Source organism: Aquarana catesbeiana, unplaced genomic scaffold (genome assembly GCF_042186555.1).
Source record: "Aquarana catesbeiana isolate 2022-GZ unplaced genomic scaffold, ASM4218655v1 unanchor233, whole genome shotgun sequence".
Taxonomy (NCBI): domain Eukaryota; kingdom Metazoa; phylum Chordata; class Amphibia; order Anura; family Ranidae; genus Aquarana; species Aquarana catesbeiana.
Genome location: NW_027362661.1, coordinates 44,522 through 60,935, shown reverse-complemented (window position 1 = coordinate 60,935; position 16,414 = coordinate 44,522). Strand labels below are relative to the sequence as shown.

Sequence of the window (16,414 nt, the reverse complement as noted above, 5' to 3'; positions counted from 1 at the left end):
TTTTTTTTTTTTTTTTTTGTGGTGTGGAAACACATAACAGTGCTTAGTGGCCAGCCTTTCAATTACACTTTTTTTATTTTACCTCCAGTAGTTTATTGTAAATAGTAGTGTAGTGATTACCTATTATACTAAAATCAGCATGTGGCATTAATAAACATCAACAGATTTCAGTTGTGCCCCACCAGGCCGACACACCCTTGGACAATGTGCCTGGCTGCTGAGTTCATCACCCCCATCCCTGCACTCAGTGCACTGATGGGCACTGATTAACAGCACTGATACGCGGCACTGATTGGCACTGACAGGTGGCACTGGCACTGATTGGCACTGACAGGTAACACTGATTGGAAGTACTGATTGGCACTAACAGGTGGCACTGATTGGAAGCACTAATTGGCACTGACAGTCAGCACTGGCACTGATTGGCACTGCCAGGTGGCACTGATTGACACTGACAGGCGGCACTGATACTGATTGGCACTGACAGGTGGCACTAATTGGAAGCACTGATTGGCACTGACATTGATTGGCACTGAAAGGTGGCACTGATTGGAAGCACTGATAGGTGGCACTCATTGACACTGACAGGTGGCACTGATTGGAAGCACTTGGCACTCACTGGCACTAACAGGTGGCACTGATTGGAAGCACTAATTGGCACTGCCAGGCGGCACTGGCTAGCACTGACAGGTGGCACTGATTGGAAGCACTGACTGGCACTTGTTGGCACTGACAGGTGGCACTGATTGGAAGCACTAATTGGCACTGACAGGCGGCGCTGGCACTCCTTGGCACTAACAGGTGGCACTGATTGGAAGCACTAATTGGCACTCACAAACTGACAGGCGGCACTGACTGGCATAGACAGGTGGCATTAGTCGGAAGCACTGACAGAGGAGAGGGGGGGTTTCCAGGGGTGTACCTAGAGCATTTGGCACCCGAGCGGATCATATATCTGGCACCCCCCACGTTAAAATGTAAAAACACCCCACTGTGCACCACTGGACCCCTTTACTTATTCAGCCCCCCTCAGCACAAATGCCCCCCCCCCCATTCAGCACAGACCCCCCCTTAGCACAGACGGACCCCTCCCTTCAGCACAGATGGACCCCCCATTAAGCACACCCCCCCTTCAGCACAGATGGAGCCCCCCATTCAGCACAAACCCCCCCTTTAGCACAGATGGACCCCCTATTAAGCACACCCCTCCTTCAGCACAAATGGAGCCCCCCATTCAGCATAAACCCCCCTTCAGCACAGACAGACCCTCCTCCCCCCATCCCATTCAGTACCTCTGATCAGCGTGGCACAGGCACAGCAGGTCCCCTCCCCCTGTGTACACATAAACACTGGAGGGGGAGGCGGCTTCACTCTGCTCGCTGTGCCTGTGTGACATCCGAGCAGGACCGAGCTGCTTAAGAAAGGGGGTGGGGCTACACACACGTAGCGGCCCCGCCAGTCTCATCCCATTGGCTGGTATTCGGTACCTGCTCGGTCCCGCCCACCCCGACATCATACATGAATTCTGACAGGTCCTCTCTCTCTCTGCTTGCAGTTATTATATAGGAGGACAGTGTCACACTAAGCGGATCTTACGAGCCCCAATATCGGCAATGTTATACTGCCTCACAGGTGGTGCGGGGTACACATTGCCCATCAGCCCAGGCAGATCTCAGGATACAGAGGGCATGCGACTAAACACTGCTCGGGGGATTAGGGTGTGCCCAGGCACACCCGGCACACCCCGTGGGCACGCCTATGCTACCAACTCTTCTGCATGCTGTGAATCAACACCACCAGCTGCCAAAAAAAAGACAAGCGTGCCCCATGGCCACGTGCTGAGGATGCATCCTTTCCATGACCAGAACTGTTGGCTGTAGACACAGAGCCTGCTTGCCCTCTTTTAGTGGCCTGTGAGCGTCTGCCTCTCCTTGATGGCCTTCCAGACGTGCTGTAAAATTTTATTAGCAAAACACCGCCTGAAGTTTACTAGAAAAAGTACACCAGGAATGTCCTGCAGTCAGATATAGGCTTGGCTAGACTAGAAAGCAGTGGATATATATATATGTAGGAGACTGTATATAAAATTTATGCACTGCAGATCACTGAATCACCTGCCTGCCTGCCTGAAAGTGTATTTGAAAACGTACACCATGAACGACCTGCAGTCAGATATAGGCTTGGCTAGACTAGACTGCAGTGGATATATATATGTAGGAGACTCTATATATTTTTTATGCATTGCAGATCACTGAATCACCCGCCTGCCTGAAGTATATTAGAAACAGTACACCAGGAATGGACCGCAGTGATATCTAGCTAAACTGTATGCCTAGGATATATATATATATATATATATATATATATACACACACTAGACTGACTATGTGTGTATATATATATATATATATATATATATATATATATATATATATATATATATATATATATGAAATACAGCTAACTGAATCACCTGCCTGCCAGAATTATAGCAGAAACAGTACACCACCAGGAATGGACTGCAGTGAGATCTAGCTAAACTGTATGCAGTGAATATATATATATATATATATATATATACTAGACTGACTGTATATATATATGAAATACACTGTAGCTAACTGAATAATCTGCCTGCCTACTCAATCTAAATGACACTCTCTCTCCGTTCACGCCGGAAACGTCACACTACACGAGGCTGATGTGCAGTCAGCCTTATAAAGTGTGGGCGTGGACTTAGTCCCCCTGAGCCATGATTGGCGAAAGGCACCCTGCCTTTGGCCAATTATGGCTCTCTTAGCTGAGGGTGCTGTGATTGACCAAAGCATGCAGGTCATGGTGCATGCTCTGGCCAATCATCATACAGCAATGCACTGTGCTCCCGCAGTGCAGCATGGGCCATTATACGCCGCTTGAATTTGGCGCAAACAATCCATAATGTTCGGTTTTCAACGAACGGGCGAACAGCCAATGTTATGTTATGTTACTTATGTTTGACCCTAACAGAAAGCTCATCCCTAATACCCAATAACAATCTTGCACATAGTTAAGCCCTAGAAGATTTGGCTGCTCAATGACCAGGCCATTTTTTTGCGTTACAGCACTGCATTGCTTTAACTGATAATTGCGCCGTTATGCGACGTTGTACCCAAACAAATTTTACATCGTTTTTTTTTCCCACAAACTGAGCTTTCTTTTGGTGTTATTTGATCATCTCTGCGGTTTTTATTTTTTGCGCTATAAACAAAAAAAGAGCGACAATTTTAAGAAAAAACAACATTTTGTACTTTCTGCTATAATAAATATCCCCATTTTTTTTAAAAAAAAGCTAATTTTTGCCTCAGTTTAGGTCGATATGTATTCTTCTACATGTTTTTGGTAATAAAAATCACAATAAGCGATATAAAAAATGCTATAATGCCGCACCGATTACTGTATAAATGTCACTGGCAGGGGGGATCAAGGTGTTAAATGTGTACCCAAGGTGTGTTCTAACTGTAGGGGTATAGGACTGTCTAGGAAGGGAGAGAGAGAGATTGTGTTTTCATACCAAGTACGAACACCAATCTGTCTCTACTCCACTGAAAGAACCGGTATTTGTTTGTTTACACACACAGATCCCGGTTCTCGCTCTGTCACGAGCAATTGCGAGTGCCCGGCGGTCATCGCACCCGCCAGGCACACGCTGCGGGCGGGCGCTCGCCCCCTAGTGGCCAAAAGGTGAAGCGACATAAGGTAACGTTGTTTCGCCCAGCCGTGCCATTCTGCCGCAGTAAAACTGCGGCGGCTGGTCAGCAAGCAGTTAATGTTTACAGACAATCATACCTATCTAAACAATATTGCATGAACATAGCCCAATGGGACTACTCGTCACAGCTGGGCGAATGCCGGTTACATTCCTTTTTTCTATTATTTTTTAAACAGACCTCTAAGTATTTGTGAAATCTTACACCACAAAATGTACTCCATTTTTATTTATCAATGGCCAACACGGTACAACACTTCATCCATGTCTTTGGTGATTTCTGATCTCCTTATGAACTGTTCTTACATGATGAAGATCAGCCATGGAGTATATCTGAGGTGTATATCAGGGTGTGCTTCTTCCCCACATGAGAGCTGTGATGTCCAGCAACATTCATATAGAAGACATTTCCCACACTCAAGGCACTAATACACCCCGAGGGTTGTGTGGGATCCCTGATGTACAAGAAGACAGGACTTCTGTGAGGAACAATTCCCTCACTCAGGACAGGAAAGTGGCTTCTCCCCTGTGTGAGATCTCTGATGTATGGAAAGATTGAACTTCCGTGAAAAACATTTCCCACACTCAGGACAGGAATAAGGCTTCTCCCCTGTGTGAGATCTCTGATGTGTGTAAAGACTGGACTTTTTTGAAAAACTTTTACCACACTCAGGACAGGAATACGGCTTTTCCCCTGTGTGAGATCTTTGATGTGTGTAAAGACTGGACTTCTGTGAAAAACATTTCCCGCACTCAGGACAGGAATACGGCTTTTCCCCTGTGTGAGATCTCTGATGTGAGTAAAGACTGGACTTCTGTGAAAAACATTTCCCGCACTCAAGACAGGAATACGGCTTCTCCCCCGTGTGCAATCTCTGATGTCTGTTAAGATGGGAATTCACTGAAAAACATTTCCCGCACTCAGGACAGGAATACGACTTCTCCCCTGTGTGAGATCTCAGATGCATGGAAAGATTGGCCTTCTGTGAAAAACATTTCCCGCACTCGGGACAGGAATGCGGCTTCTCCCCTGTGTGAGATCTCTTATGGGTGTAAAGATGGGACTTGTCTGAAAAACATTTCCCGCACTCAGGACAAGGATACGGCTTTTCCCCCGTGTGAGATCTCTGATGTGTGTAAAGACTGGACTTCTGTGAAAAACATTTCCCGCACTCAGGACAAGGATACGGCTTCTCCCCCGTGTGAGACCTTTCATGTTTAACAAGATCTACTTTTTGTACAAAACATTTTCCACATTCAGGACAGGAATACAGTTTCTCACCCGTGTGAAATCTCTGATGTGTGTAAAGAGTGGGCTTGTCTGAAAAACATTTCCCACACTCGAGACAGGAATACGGCTTCCCCCCCATGTGAGACCTCTGATGTCTGACAATTTCTGATTTTTTTACAAAACACTTCCCGCACTCTGTACAGGAAAACCTCTTCTCTGTTGGAAGGACGGCACCGTCCCTCACAGTCTGAGGTTCCTCAGGATAAGAGGAATACGATGGTCCATCTACACTGTGTGGTGCCGGGTGGTCATTTGAGGTAGCCGGGTCTTCTCCTGGACTATTCCGCGTATGAAATCTTCCATGTGTGATAAGAAATGATTTCCGTACAGAACATTTCCCGCACTCAGGACAGGAAAAAGGCTTCTCTCCCATGTGAAATCTCTGATGTCTGCAAAGATGGGACTTTTGTGAAAAACATTTTGCGCACTCGGGGCAGGAATATGGCTTCTCTCCTGTGTGAGTTCTTCTATGTACATTAAGATTGCCTTTCCAATTGAAACACTTTCCGCACTCAGGACAAGGAAACCCCTCATCTGTTGGAAGGATGGCACCATCCCTCACAGTCTGAGGTTCCTCAGGATAAGAGGAATACGATGGTCCATCTACACTGTGTGGTACCGGATGGACATTTGAGGTAGCCGGGTTTTCTCCTGGACTATACTGTGTGATGTCCTCATCTTCTACTTTACAGTCTGGAGACAAAGTGAGACAATCCTCTGAGGTTTTCCTCATCTCCCGTCCTTCTACTAAAATAGAAATAAAAAGATTATTACTAGACATGAGCAGATTGGTTCCCCTAAACCAGGACTCCGCCCACATCAGGCAGCTTTGTCTCTGAGGATCTTACAATTCCACCCTCAAGGTAACTAGTAAATGGGTCCTCTGATCTCCTACCAGTTCATTTCTTTATTCATGGACCTTAGTCAGAGAGTGAGGAAACAATGAGAACTGTCTATTATAGGAGTGACAGTGATGAGGGGATTTTAGGACGAGTGTCCCCACCCCCTCTATCACTCATTGCCATCTTCCGAATGCAAGAAGTTCTTCACTTCCTTATTTAGTACATGATTTAGTCATAAATAACAGTGGGGCTGAGCCCCACCAGAGGTCAGAGAGTGAGGAAAGGGGGAGGAAACAACCAAGATGGACTGATCCTGAAGACCACCATCATTGGGTTATTGACTCCTCCCTCATTATTAATTTCTGTTTAAGGGTCCAAAGTTTGAGGGTGTTATCACATTATTATCAACCTATAAAAGTCAAATCATCAGATATAAAATGTCCAGCTGGTAGACAATGGGTGTAACAAAAGAGAATACATATTATGTGTGTGTATATATATATATAGCAGTGGGGGGAGAGCAGAAGTCAGGACTATGTAATGTACAACATATTGTATAAGATACAACAGATAGGACTATATAGTATCAGAATGATGTAATGTACAACATAGAGTTTATAGTGCAGGGGTCAGGAGTATGTAATGTACAATATAAATTATACAATGTAAGGGTCAGGACTCATAATATTGGTATTCAGTGGAAGATTAAATGTTTACATGAGACAAGTTGCAGAGGCCCCACACCGCTGCCTCCCATCTCCTGAGACTGCACTCAGTGACTATACAGACATATCCCTCCATCCAGCACAGCCACAAAAATAACAGAGCAAGCAATATATAAATTAAATATTCTGCGCTTACCAAAAATAGTGACGTGATTAAAAAAGTTGTTGTATAAAGACGAATAAAAATATATTTGTGTAGGTACCGCTACTCCAAAGAATTAACTACTCAATTCAACAATATGTATATATAAAGGAATTGCGCAATTCCAAACCATATAAACTTCCAATTCACTGTGAAAACCAGAAGAGATGATAAACAATCAAGCAACCAGTAAAAAAAAAAATGTAAAAAATAATAATCAAAAATCTAAGAAAAAAAACTTTTAAAGTCCAAAAAAAAAAAAAAAAATCAATTAAGGTTTTTTTCTTAAATTTTTAATTATTATTTTTTTCAATTATTTTTTCACTGATTGCTTTATTGTTAATCGCCTCTTCTGGTTTTCACAGTGATTTGGAAGTTTATATGGTTTAGGATTGCGCAATTCCTTTATATATGCATAAACAGTGCAAGTAACCCTGGGAGAATTTTTCTGTCAGATCTTACTAGACACGTGCATAGGAAAGGAAATCCAAAGGACATGCCCAATGTACCTAGGTCTAGTAATGCCTATGGTGAAAATTAATATTTTGCTGTCAGCTGAACCCTAGAATCTCCATAAATCCAGTCTAGATACATAAATTGTGTCCTCAGCACAGAGAAGGAAGATTATCTGAGAGAAATACAGGAATACAGGACGGGGAACACAGCTCAGGAAAGTGACCAGGGAATTACAGGCTGATATCACCCAGTCCCCTCCCTACTCTGGACCAATCAGTGAGCAGTATGGGTGGAGGAATGTATTTAGTGTTAATGACCCACCTGTGCTGATCTCTGTAGGAGTGTCCTCCTCTATAAATGTCCCCGTTATTCCATCCTCCTCTATAGACTGCTGATCATCCCTCACATACCTCTCTTCTTCCTCTGCTTTAACCTCAAATTCTATATCGATTGGATCTCCACTCTAAATCAAGAAAATGAGAAAGAATATCATCTGTAAGATATACTGTAAGCTTTAATTTTGTGACATCACATAAAAATCCACAAATTGTCACCACAAGTCCATGCTCTAGATGCTCTGTCCCACCAACCTTGTAACAGTGAGGGATGGTGTGATCTTCCTGTGTGGAATCCCGGGAATACAGAGGATGAGGAGATCTCTCTGGTGGGTTCCTGGTATTAGGTGGCTCCATCATATCCTTGTGTCCTGGAAACTCCTCCATCACTCCATACTCCTCATCCTCCTCTTTATATTCTTCTTTAACATCAATATTATCATCCCCGAGGTTTCCACTCTGAATATATAATAAAGCATTCATTGTAAATAGAGATGGGCCGAACACCCCCCCTGTTCTGACCCAAATGGCAAACCCTATTAGTCTATGGGACCTGAACTTGAAAGATCAAAAGTCCCCATTTTGAAGGCTTATATGCAAATAATTGGCCATAAAAAGGGTATGGGGGCCCGGGTACTGCCCTGGGGGACATGTATCAATGTAAAAAATGTTTTAAAGAGATTGTTTTTTCAGGAGCAGTAATTTTAATGATGCTTAACCACTTGCCTACTGGGCACTTACATATATATTTCCTGGTGCCTCCATGGCAGCATACCTGTGATAAGCTCCGCCCCAGACTCCTCCCCTCAGGATAGTTAATACATTAAAAAAGTGACAACCACACCCCCAATAGCATTCTCCTTTTTTTCCCTCATACCTAATGGATAGTGTCAGTGCGTGTCTTTTGCTTTTCCATGTGCAGCTTCCGTCTAGGTTCAAGCCTCTCCCAGATGTGGTCCCCTGTCTTGGGCTGCTAACAGCGCTGAGGGTCTTTTGGGGCAGCAGCAGCTTCCAAACGACAGTCCTGCATATTGCGTTAAGCTGGCTTTCCACGGTGGGGACAGGTAATGGCTTCATTTTCCTGAGCTTTTTCGTATACTGTGCCTGTATAGTTCTCTTGGTCCTTTATTCCCGTCTTCTCTGGCATCCCTTGTGCGGCAAGCGCCGCTGAAGGGGCGGTATTCCTATCTCAGATGGTCTTCAATTGGCCGAGCGGTGCTCTCGGCCGCTTGGTGCATGCGCAGGTGGCTGTCGCTTGCGGCTCCTTCTTTCTTGTGGGTAAAGCTCTGTGGGTTTTCCCTCACTTAGGACGGAATCGTCAGGGGGTAGAGCGGAGAAGGGGGGACGTGTGAGTCCGCCTCCCCTTTCCCTATTTAGATGCTCAGAGCATTAGTTAGCCTTAGGCTTATTCCTAACAGGTCCTGCCCTTGGAATGCTCTTGTAGCTTCAGTAGTGGATGTGTATGGTGAGTAGTTTCTTGTGTTTTTAAAGGGAGAGAGAGATAATGGCCTTACTTAAATATATATTATATATTTCTTTTGCTATATGTTTCTTTTTTTTGGGGTATATGTGTAAAAAAAAAAAAATTCTTCCCCCCCTTTTTATTGTTATGGCTTTCCCTTGTCTTTGCTCTAGTGTTCTGTTTTACTACTTTTCGCCCTCTGCCTGCCCCCACAGTTATGAGTCAGCCGCCGTCAGACCAAGACCCTCGCTTTCTTAGGTAAGGACATGCACCTAATACAATTAAAATAAAAAAATTTTTTGGAACAAAAAAAAAAAAAAAAAAAAAAGAGTGCCTTTACGCTGTTACTCTCGTTTCAACACCAAGACAGTGGACACTCCCGGCCAAGTTCTGATCAGTCGGTTGACTAGTTCTCGACACCGTTCCGATGGGAGGTCAGCTTCTAAAAGACATTGGTCATTGGACATCAGGTGGGAAAGTGCCAAAAAATGCCGGGCATGTGGAGCAACCCCTACGGCAGATAAGCTGATCTGCAAAGACTGTTTTCGGGGTTATGCTGAACAAGAAAAAGCTGAAGTTCAGCAGGTGACGGATTTTTTTTTTTAATCAGAAATAAAGTTTATTGAGTATAAACAATCATACAGGCGATTACATTCAGGAAATATGGTGCGAATGGCACCCAACAGAAAACAAAATTAGACAATAAAAGAAAAGGAAAAATTTCGTCTGACATGCTGTAGTGGTATTGACATGCTGCTTAAGGCAGGTAAGGCATAGTTGCGTATGTTCACTGTAGATGCTGGTAACGGCGCCAAGTGGTAAGCAGACATAATGAGTTAACAAAAACACATTTAAATTCAATCCGTACAAGTGGAGGAGTCATCAACCCATCTACCCCAAATCTTGTGGAATTTACCCGGACATCCTCGATGAAAGTAGAGAACTCTTTTATATGGGAGGGCGAGATTGACGGCCCTTTTCCACTGCTGTATGGTAGGGGAGGCAGCTCTGAGACACAGGCGGGCTATCTGCATTCTGGCTGTGAATAGTGTTTCCTGTAGGAATGTTGACAAGTGTTTCTGCTCCTCAGAGATGGGGAGAAGGCCGAGTAGGCATTGGAGTGGGCATAGCGTCAAGGGGGAACCCATGCAGTCGTGAAGAAATTTAACAACTTGCAACCAGTACTGTCGAATAGGTGGGCAAGTCCAAATTAAGTGATAAAAGGTGCTGTCTACACTACCGCACCTGGGACAGGTTGGGTTGGTATCTGGCTTATACTTACATAAGCGAGAGGGAGTGAGGTATGACCTGTGAAGAATGTAGAGGTGTGTGAGACGGTCTAGAAGTTTAGGGGACACTCTTTTACATGAGCTCAGGATCTCCCCCCACTCCTCATCCTCCAGCTCCCCCAAATCGCCCTCCCACCTGGATTTGAGTTGGTATGCCTGTGAAGTGGCCGTTGGCAGAAGGAGTTGATTATATAGTACAGAGATTAGTTTCTTAGGGTCCTCGCCAAGGATCCCACCCGCCAGGGAACCCGATTCTAAGGTGGGGACTGAGGCACCAAATTGGGACTGGAAGGCATGTCGGACCTGGAGAAAGCGGAAGAACATATGATTGGGTAGGTTGAACTCTTCCTTGAGGGCCTGGAATGTCTTTACTGCACCATCAGTGATGAGTTGGGATAGATATATGACTCTCTCAATTACCCACAGCTTATGATCGGGTTTAGTCATCAACTCAGGTAGTTGGGGGTTATCCCAAATCGGCGTGTGGGCATGTAGGGGGGGTAGCCCTAGTGATGGTTTGTGCCATTTGCCAAATTTTACAATGATGATTTAACATAAGGCATCTATGTCCTGAGCGGGAGGGACCCCGGCGCCCGCAGAAAAGTATTTGGAAGGGGTGGGCCACAACATCGGTGACCGATGTGCACACCAGTGTGGAGTAACGGATCTTGTCATGCCGGTTGAAGTAATAAAAATGGGATAACTGAGAAGCAATGTAGTACAATGCTAGATCAGGAAGGGCTGTACCCCCTAGGTTCACAGGGTGTTTTAGAGTCAGCCATGACAGCTTATGCCGGGAGGAGCCCCACACAAACGTGTTTAGAATAGATTCCATAGTTCTGAATATGTGGGCAGGAATGTATATAGGGGAGTGCCAGAATAAATAGAGCAATTTGGGGAGAAGAATAATTTTTACTAAGTTGATGCGGCTCATAACTCCAAGGGGGAGTCTGGACCAGACCTGGGTTTTATTTTTAAGGAGATTGTAAATCGGTTCAATATCAACGGGTGCATATTCGGTGAGGGAGCGTGAGCACTGTATGCCTAGGTATTTGAAGCTGCTAGTCCTCATCAAGGGGAGGGCCACTTCTTCAGGTGTGGGGGCAGAGAGGTCAATGGGGAGGATCTGAGATTTGATCCAGTTTATCTGCAGCCCAAAGAAGCTGCTGAACCGCTGGATCAAGTGTAATGCCACTGTCAAGGAAGGGCCTGCATCCTCTAAACATAAAAGCATATCATCCGCATAGAGACTCAGTCACCTGTCCCAAACGGAGGCCTTCGATGTCGGGATGTGCCCTAATGGCGATAGCCAGAGGCTCTACGGCTAACACGTATAGCAGAGGGGATATGGGGCAACCCTGACGGGTACCGCGGGTCAGGGGAAAAGTATCGGATGTCTTGTCATTGACCTGGATCCAGGCGGTGGGAGCCTGGTAGAGGAGTTGGAGCCACCTGATGAACTTAGGCCCAAAGCCGAATCTGCGGAGACATTCCCACAGGTAGCCCCACTCCACCGAATCAAATGACTTAGCGGCATCCAGGCTGACCACCACCCTGGACCCAACATTGTCATGTGTGGCTTGAAGGTTCATAAACAATCTCCTGAGGTTAAATGCTGTAATTTTGTTGGGCATAAAGCCGGTCTGATCGGCATGGATGAGGCTCAGTATCACCTTATTGAGTCTTAGGTCAAGAATTTTAGCTAATATTTTAACGTCTAATTCTAATAGGGAGATGGCATGATATGATTAAGGGTATAGAGGATCCTTGCCTGGCTTCTGGATGAAGACGATAAGGGCTTCGCTCATGGATCGTGGGAGGGTGCCTGAACCGAAGATATGGGAGTATAGGGCTTGCAACTTAGGGATAAGAACCTCCTCAAATTGGGAGTAAAACTCCAGGGGCAGACCATCTGAACTGGGAGCCTTGGAGGCAGGAAGACTCGCCATCGCTTCTAGTATACAGTCCTTGGTTATGGGCGCTTCTAAAAGCTCTATTTGGGGTTCAGTGAGGGAAGGAAAGTCTATGCTCTGCAGGAAGGAACACAGTTCGTTCAGGGAGTAGTTGGTCTTTGAGGTGTACAGATCAGCGTAGAATAGCCTGAATTCCTGAACTACCTGTGCAGGGTCTGTAAGCGCGGATCCAGACTCCGAACGGAGCTGAACCACCACAGGTGGGCTATGATCCAAGTGGGCCATGTATGCCAGTAGTTTCCCAGCCCGCTCGCCATGCTCAAATGTTTTTTGTTTACTAAAGAATATGCCTTTTTTGGCTTTTTCGAAATGCAGATGATCTGTGAGCCTAGATTGTAAGTGAAGTTGGGCACAATTAGAGGGCGAGGGGTCTTTAAGGAAGAGCTGCTCGAGAGAGCCGAGCCGTTCCTCGGCCTGCTGCAGGAGTAGTTTAGAAGAGGCCTTGTGGCTGTTTACCCTTATAGAGAGGATTGAGCGAGCATGCAATTTGAATGCCTTCCACACCAACCCAACTGAAGCCGACCCCGCATTGGAGAGAAAGTAGTGGGTCCACTCGTGCTGTATGGCCTCCAGATCCGTGAGGACCATGAGCCAGAATGGGTTTAATCTCCATGTGCGGGTCGGAGGGGTGGTGGGCAGGCGGAGGGTGACCCAATAAGGTGAATGATCTGATAAAACCCTGGTCCCGAATCCCACTTCAAGGAGGTCCGGGACCAGGGCAGGGGAGATCAAAATCATGTCTATGTGGGACATAGCGGCCTGTGAGGGGGTGAAGCAGGAGAACGCGGTTGTAGTGGGGTGTTTGAGTCTCCAGGTGTCTGTCATGGCAAACTCCAAAAGGAATCTCCCAAATCTAGTCAGTGTAGATTGGGTAGGTGCTGTATTGGGCGGGTGGAACCTGTCAAGGAGGGGGTCTATGACCATATTGAAGTCCCCAATCCATGCGGCAGGTACTGTGGGATGTTGAGCCATAAAAGCCAAGCCTTCCTTAAGGACAGCAAATTGGAATGGCGGGGGAATATAAAAGGCTAGAATTAACACCTCAAGCCCCCCAATGGTGGCGTGCAGGAACAGGAACCTGCCCTGCTGATCTGACCGCAGATTGTGGAGTTAAAATTGGACAGTTTTAGCAATTATGATAGCAACCCCTCTCGAGTTGTTAGTGTATGGGGCTTGATAAATCCAGCCCACCCAGGGCTTCTTAAGTGCCAGTTGAATTTGGCCCATTATGCGAGAATGGATATATCCGCTCGCATTTGTTTAAGGTAGGAGAGGACGTCAAGCCATTTAGGTTTAGCCTGCAGCCCTCTCACATTCCATATGACCAACTTAAGATATGCCATGTTGTCAGTGAGAGTATATGAGCATGCAGCCAGATCAGAGGGGGTAACCTGCCCCCACACCCACAGCAACCCAAGCACCCATACACAGGAACATACATATAAACAAGAGTGTTGCACCCTGTTGTGTACTGGATCACCGCAGGTGAGACCACAAAAGCCACAAAGCGTCCGTGGGAGACCCGCAGGAATCTATACCAAAAGGGGATTGAACAAGCATAATACATTGCAAACATCAATATAGCAATTGCAGCAGTGAGCATGTCAGATAACTTAGCAACAAAAAAGAAACAAAGGATAGAAAAAAAAAATAAAAATAAAAAAGCGTAAACCTTGCCAGCACTGGACCAGCATAGCATAACAAACTTGTGACAGTCCTCCACAGCCGTGGGGACTGTAGCTGGCCAGGGAAACAGTTCTTGGGGGGACAGCGAGATGCACCATCAGCAAGGGGGAAGAGAGCAATCAAAAGCACATAGATGAAATGGAAATACTGGTGCAAGCCCGTCTGTCCCTGGGGACGAATAAGAGTTATTAGAAGTGCAGTACAATGCCAGGAAGTCCAGCATCTGGGTATGTGGGTAGGTGCGAACAGCGTGCTCCTATGTGGCCAGGTACGGGTACTTTGCAAGGACATAAAATGAAAGTCAAGATATCCGGAGTGGTGGCATGCATGATATGTAGCAGGTAGAGGAGAAGGGATACGGGCTACACACGGTGATCGCCAGGGGTAATATAGCCAAAGTGGAGGAGGGGGGGAGGGTGAACAAGAGAACATAACCGACTCACAGATAATGGAGGTGTCAGCAGAGGCGAAGGTCTCGGGTCCCCAGTTCTAAGGCATGCGTCTGTAGTGGAGTTAATCTGGAGAGTCAAGACGGTGCGGCTGCTTCCTGTCGCTCCAGCCATGTAATAACCGCGGAGGGGTCCTCAAAAAAGTGAGCCTTCCCATCTCGGATCACTCAGAGGCGTGCTGGGAACAGCATAGCATAAGGGAGATGGTTGTTGCGTAGTTGACGCTTGGCTTCCGAAAATTGTGCCTGCTTCTTCTGAACCTCGGCGGAGAAGTCTGGCTATGCTGCGATATGTGTATCACCAAACGGGATGTTGCCCTTTTCATGGGTGAGGCGTAAAATTGTATCTCGGTCGCGGTAGTTCAGAAACTTCGCTATGAAGGTCTCGCAGCTAGCCGATGCTAGCCGCAGCTAGCCGATGCGCCCGCTCCACAACAAACCTGGAGGAGAACACCTCCCTGCTGTAGTTGGTGATGAGAAGATTCTCCAAGAATGTAGGGGGGTCCGATCCCTCCGCTCTCTCCGGCAGACCCACAAAGCAGAGGTTGCAGTGGCGGAGTCTATTCTCCATGTTGTCCTGTTTATTGAGGATGACATTTAGTTGGTACTGAAGCCTTTCAGTGGTGATCTGCAGTGGGGAGATGTCGTCCTCTGCCTGGCCGATCCTGTTTCAGATACCCGCTCCCGCAGTTTGTGGATATCCTAGCGGATCAGGGAAATGTCGACCTTAACCTCCTCGATTTTAAAGGTGAGGGTCGTCTGGCAGAGGGAGACGGCTTCAAGGATACGTGCTGTGTCGCCTGAGAGTGGGGCCTCCTCCACGGCCAAGGCAGCGGCCGGCGCTCCTCATGGCGATATCTGTCGAGCTTAGCCAGCGCTCCCAGGGCTCATTTCGCCGGCGACATGAGCACATAGGGTTCACTACTCGATGAGGATACTATATGCCAAGTAAAAAAGCGATTCAGTCCCAAAGGATCTGTAAAAAGGATATTAGATAGCCGGAGCTCTTAGTCTGCACACCCTACGCCATGCAGCTTCAGGCCACACCCTGCAGATGATGGATTTAATAAAAAGTGGTCAAGGACTCATTAGCCGAACTATTGCACTCATACCCCAGGTCATAGCTAGTGGGCAGGTTCAGCCTTCAGATTCAACCCTTCCAGGCCCATCAACGGTGGGTCCTGCAATGGCCACATCAGGGCCACTTTCCCCGACCACAGGAGACAAAGATGAATCAGATGATTCTACGGATGAATCAGAGCCTTCAGGCTTCAATTTCTCTTAAGTTCAGCCATTTTTTTCTTCGGTCAAGCAGGCCATCAGCTGGGAGGAGGCAGAGGAACCGCCTAAGAAAGCTAAGTCCTTTTTCCCATTTTAAAGAAAAGACTTGCCTTTTCTCCCTTTATGTAAGAGTTAAAGGATCTTATAGAGGGGGAATGGAGAAAGGACAAACGCTTCTCCTTAAACCGACTTCAAAAGCTATACTCTTTAGCAGAGTCTGACTCTGTTCTCTTGGACACTCCTCCAGTGGTCGATGCTGCAGTGGTGCATCTAGCTAAAAACATCACACTGCTAATGGAGGACTCAGCCTCCTTTAAGGATCCGTTGGATAGGCGCATCGACTTGGACCTAAGGAAAGCCTACCAATTGGCAGGAGGAGCCTGCAGGCCAGCTGTAGCATTAGCTTCAGTCTTTAATGCCATCAGGGTCTGGACTGAGAACATTGAGGTAGCCATTCTTCAAGATGTACCTAAAGATGACATCATTAAAGCATTGGAGGAGCTCAAATTATCTGCAGACTTCGTAGGGGAAGCAGCAATTGATTCGGTGAGGTATTCAGCTAGAGCGATGTTGCACACGATTATGGCCAAACGAGCTCTGTGGCTGAAACCTTGGGCAGCCAAAGCAGCATCGAAGCAAAATTGGTGCAAGATCCCATTTGACGGGAAAGCTCTGTTTGGGGATAGGCTGGAGAAGGCAATCTCTCGAGTGACTGGGTCAAAATCAGGATTACTTCCCC

General features: G+C 46.5%; 1 protein-coding gene across 4 annotated transcripts in view; it reads right to left on the bottom strand.

The window, feature by feature from the left end:
• Window positions 1-3,956: 3,956 nt before the first annotated feature.
• The window catches only part of LOC141121850 (uncharacterized), a 34,781-nt gene continuing 22,323 nt past the window's right edge, over window positions 3,957-16,414 (bottom strand). For 3 of the 4 annotated variants that reach the window (XM_073611592.1, XM_073611591.1, XM_073611593.1), the window contains 3 exons: window positions 7,792-7,995; window positions 7,523-7,664; window positions 3,957-5,783 (listed from right to left, as the gene is read on the bottom strand). In XM_073611592.1, coding sequence (XP_073467693.1) covers window positions 4,243-5,783; window positions 7,523-7,664; window positions 7,792-7,995 — 1,887 coding nt within the window. In that variant the 3' untranslated portion in view covers window positions 3,957-4,242. The remainder of the gene's footprint in view (window positions 5,784-7,522; window positions 7,665-7,791; window positions 7,996-16,414) is intronic. The other variant, XM_073611595.1, reaches the window with a different exon arrangement.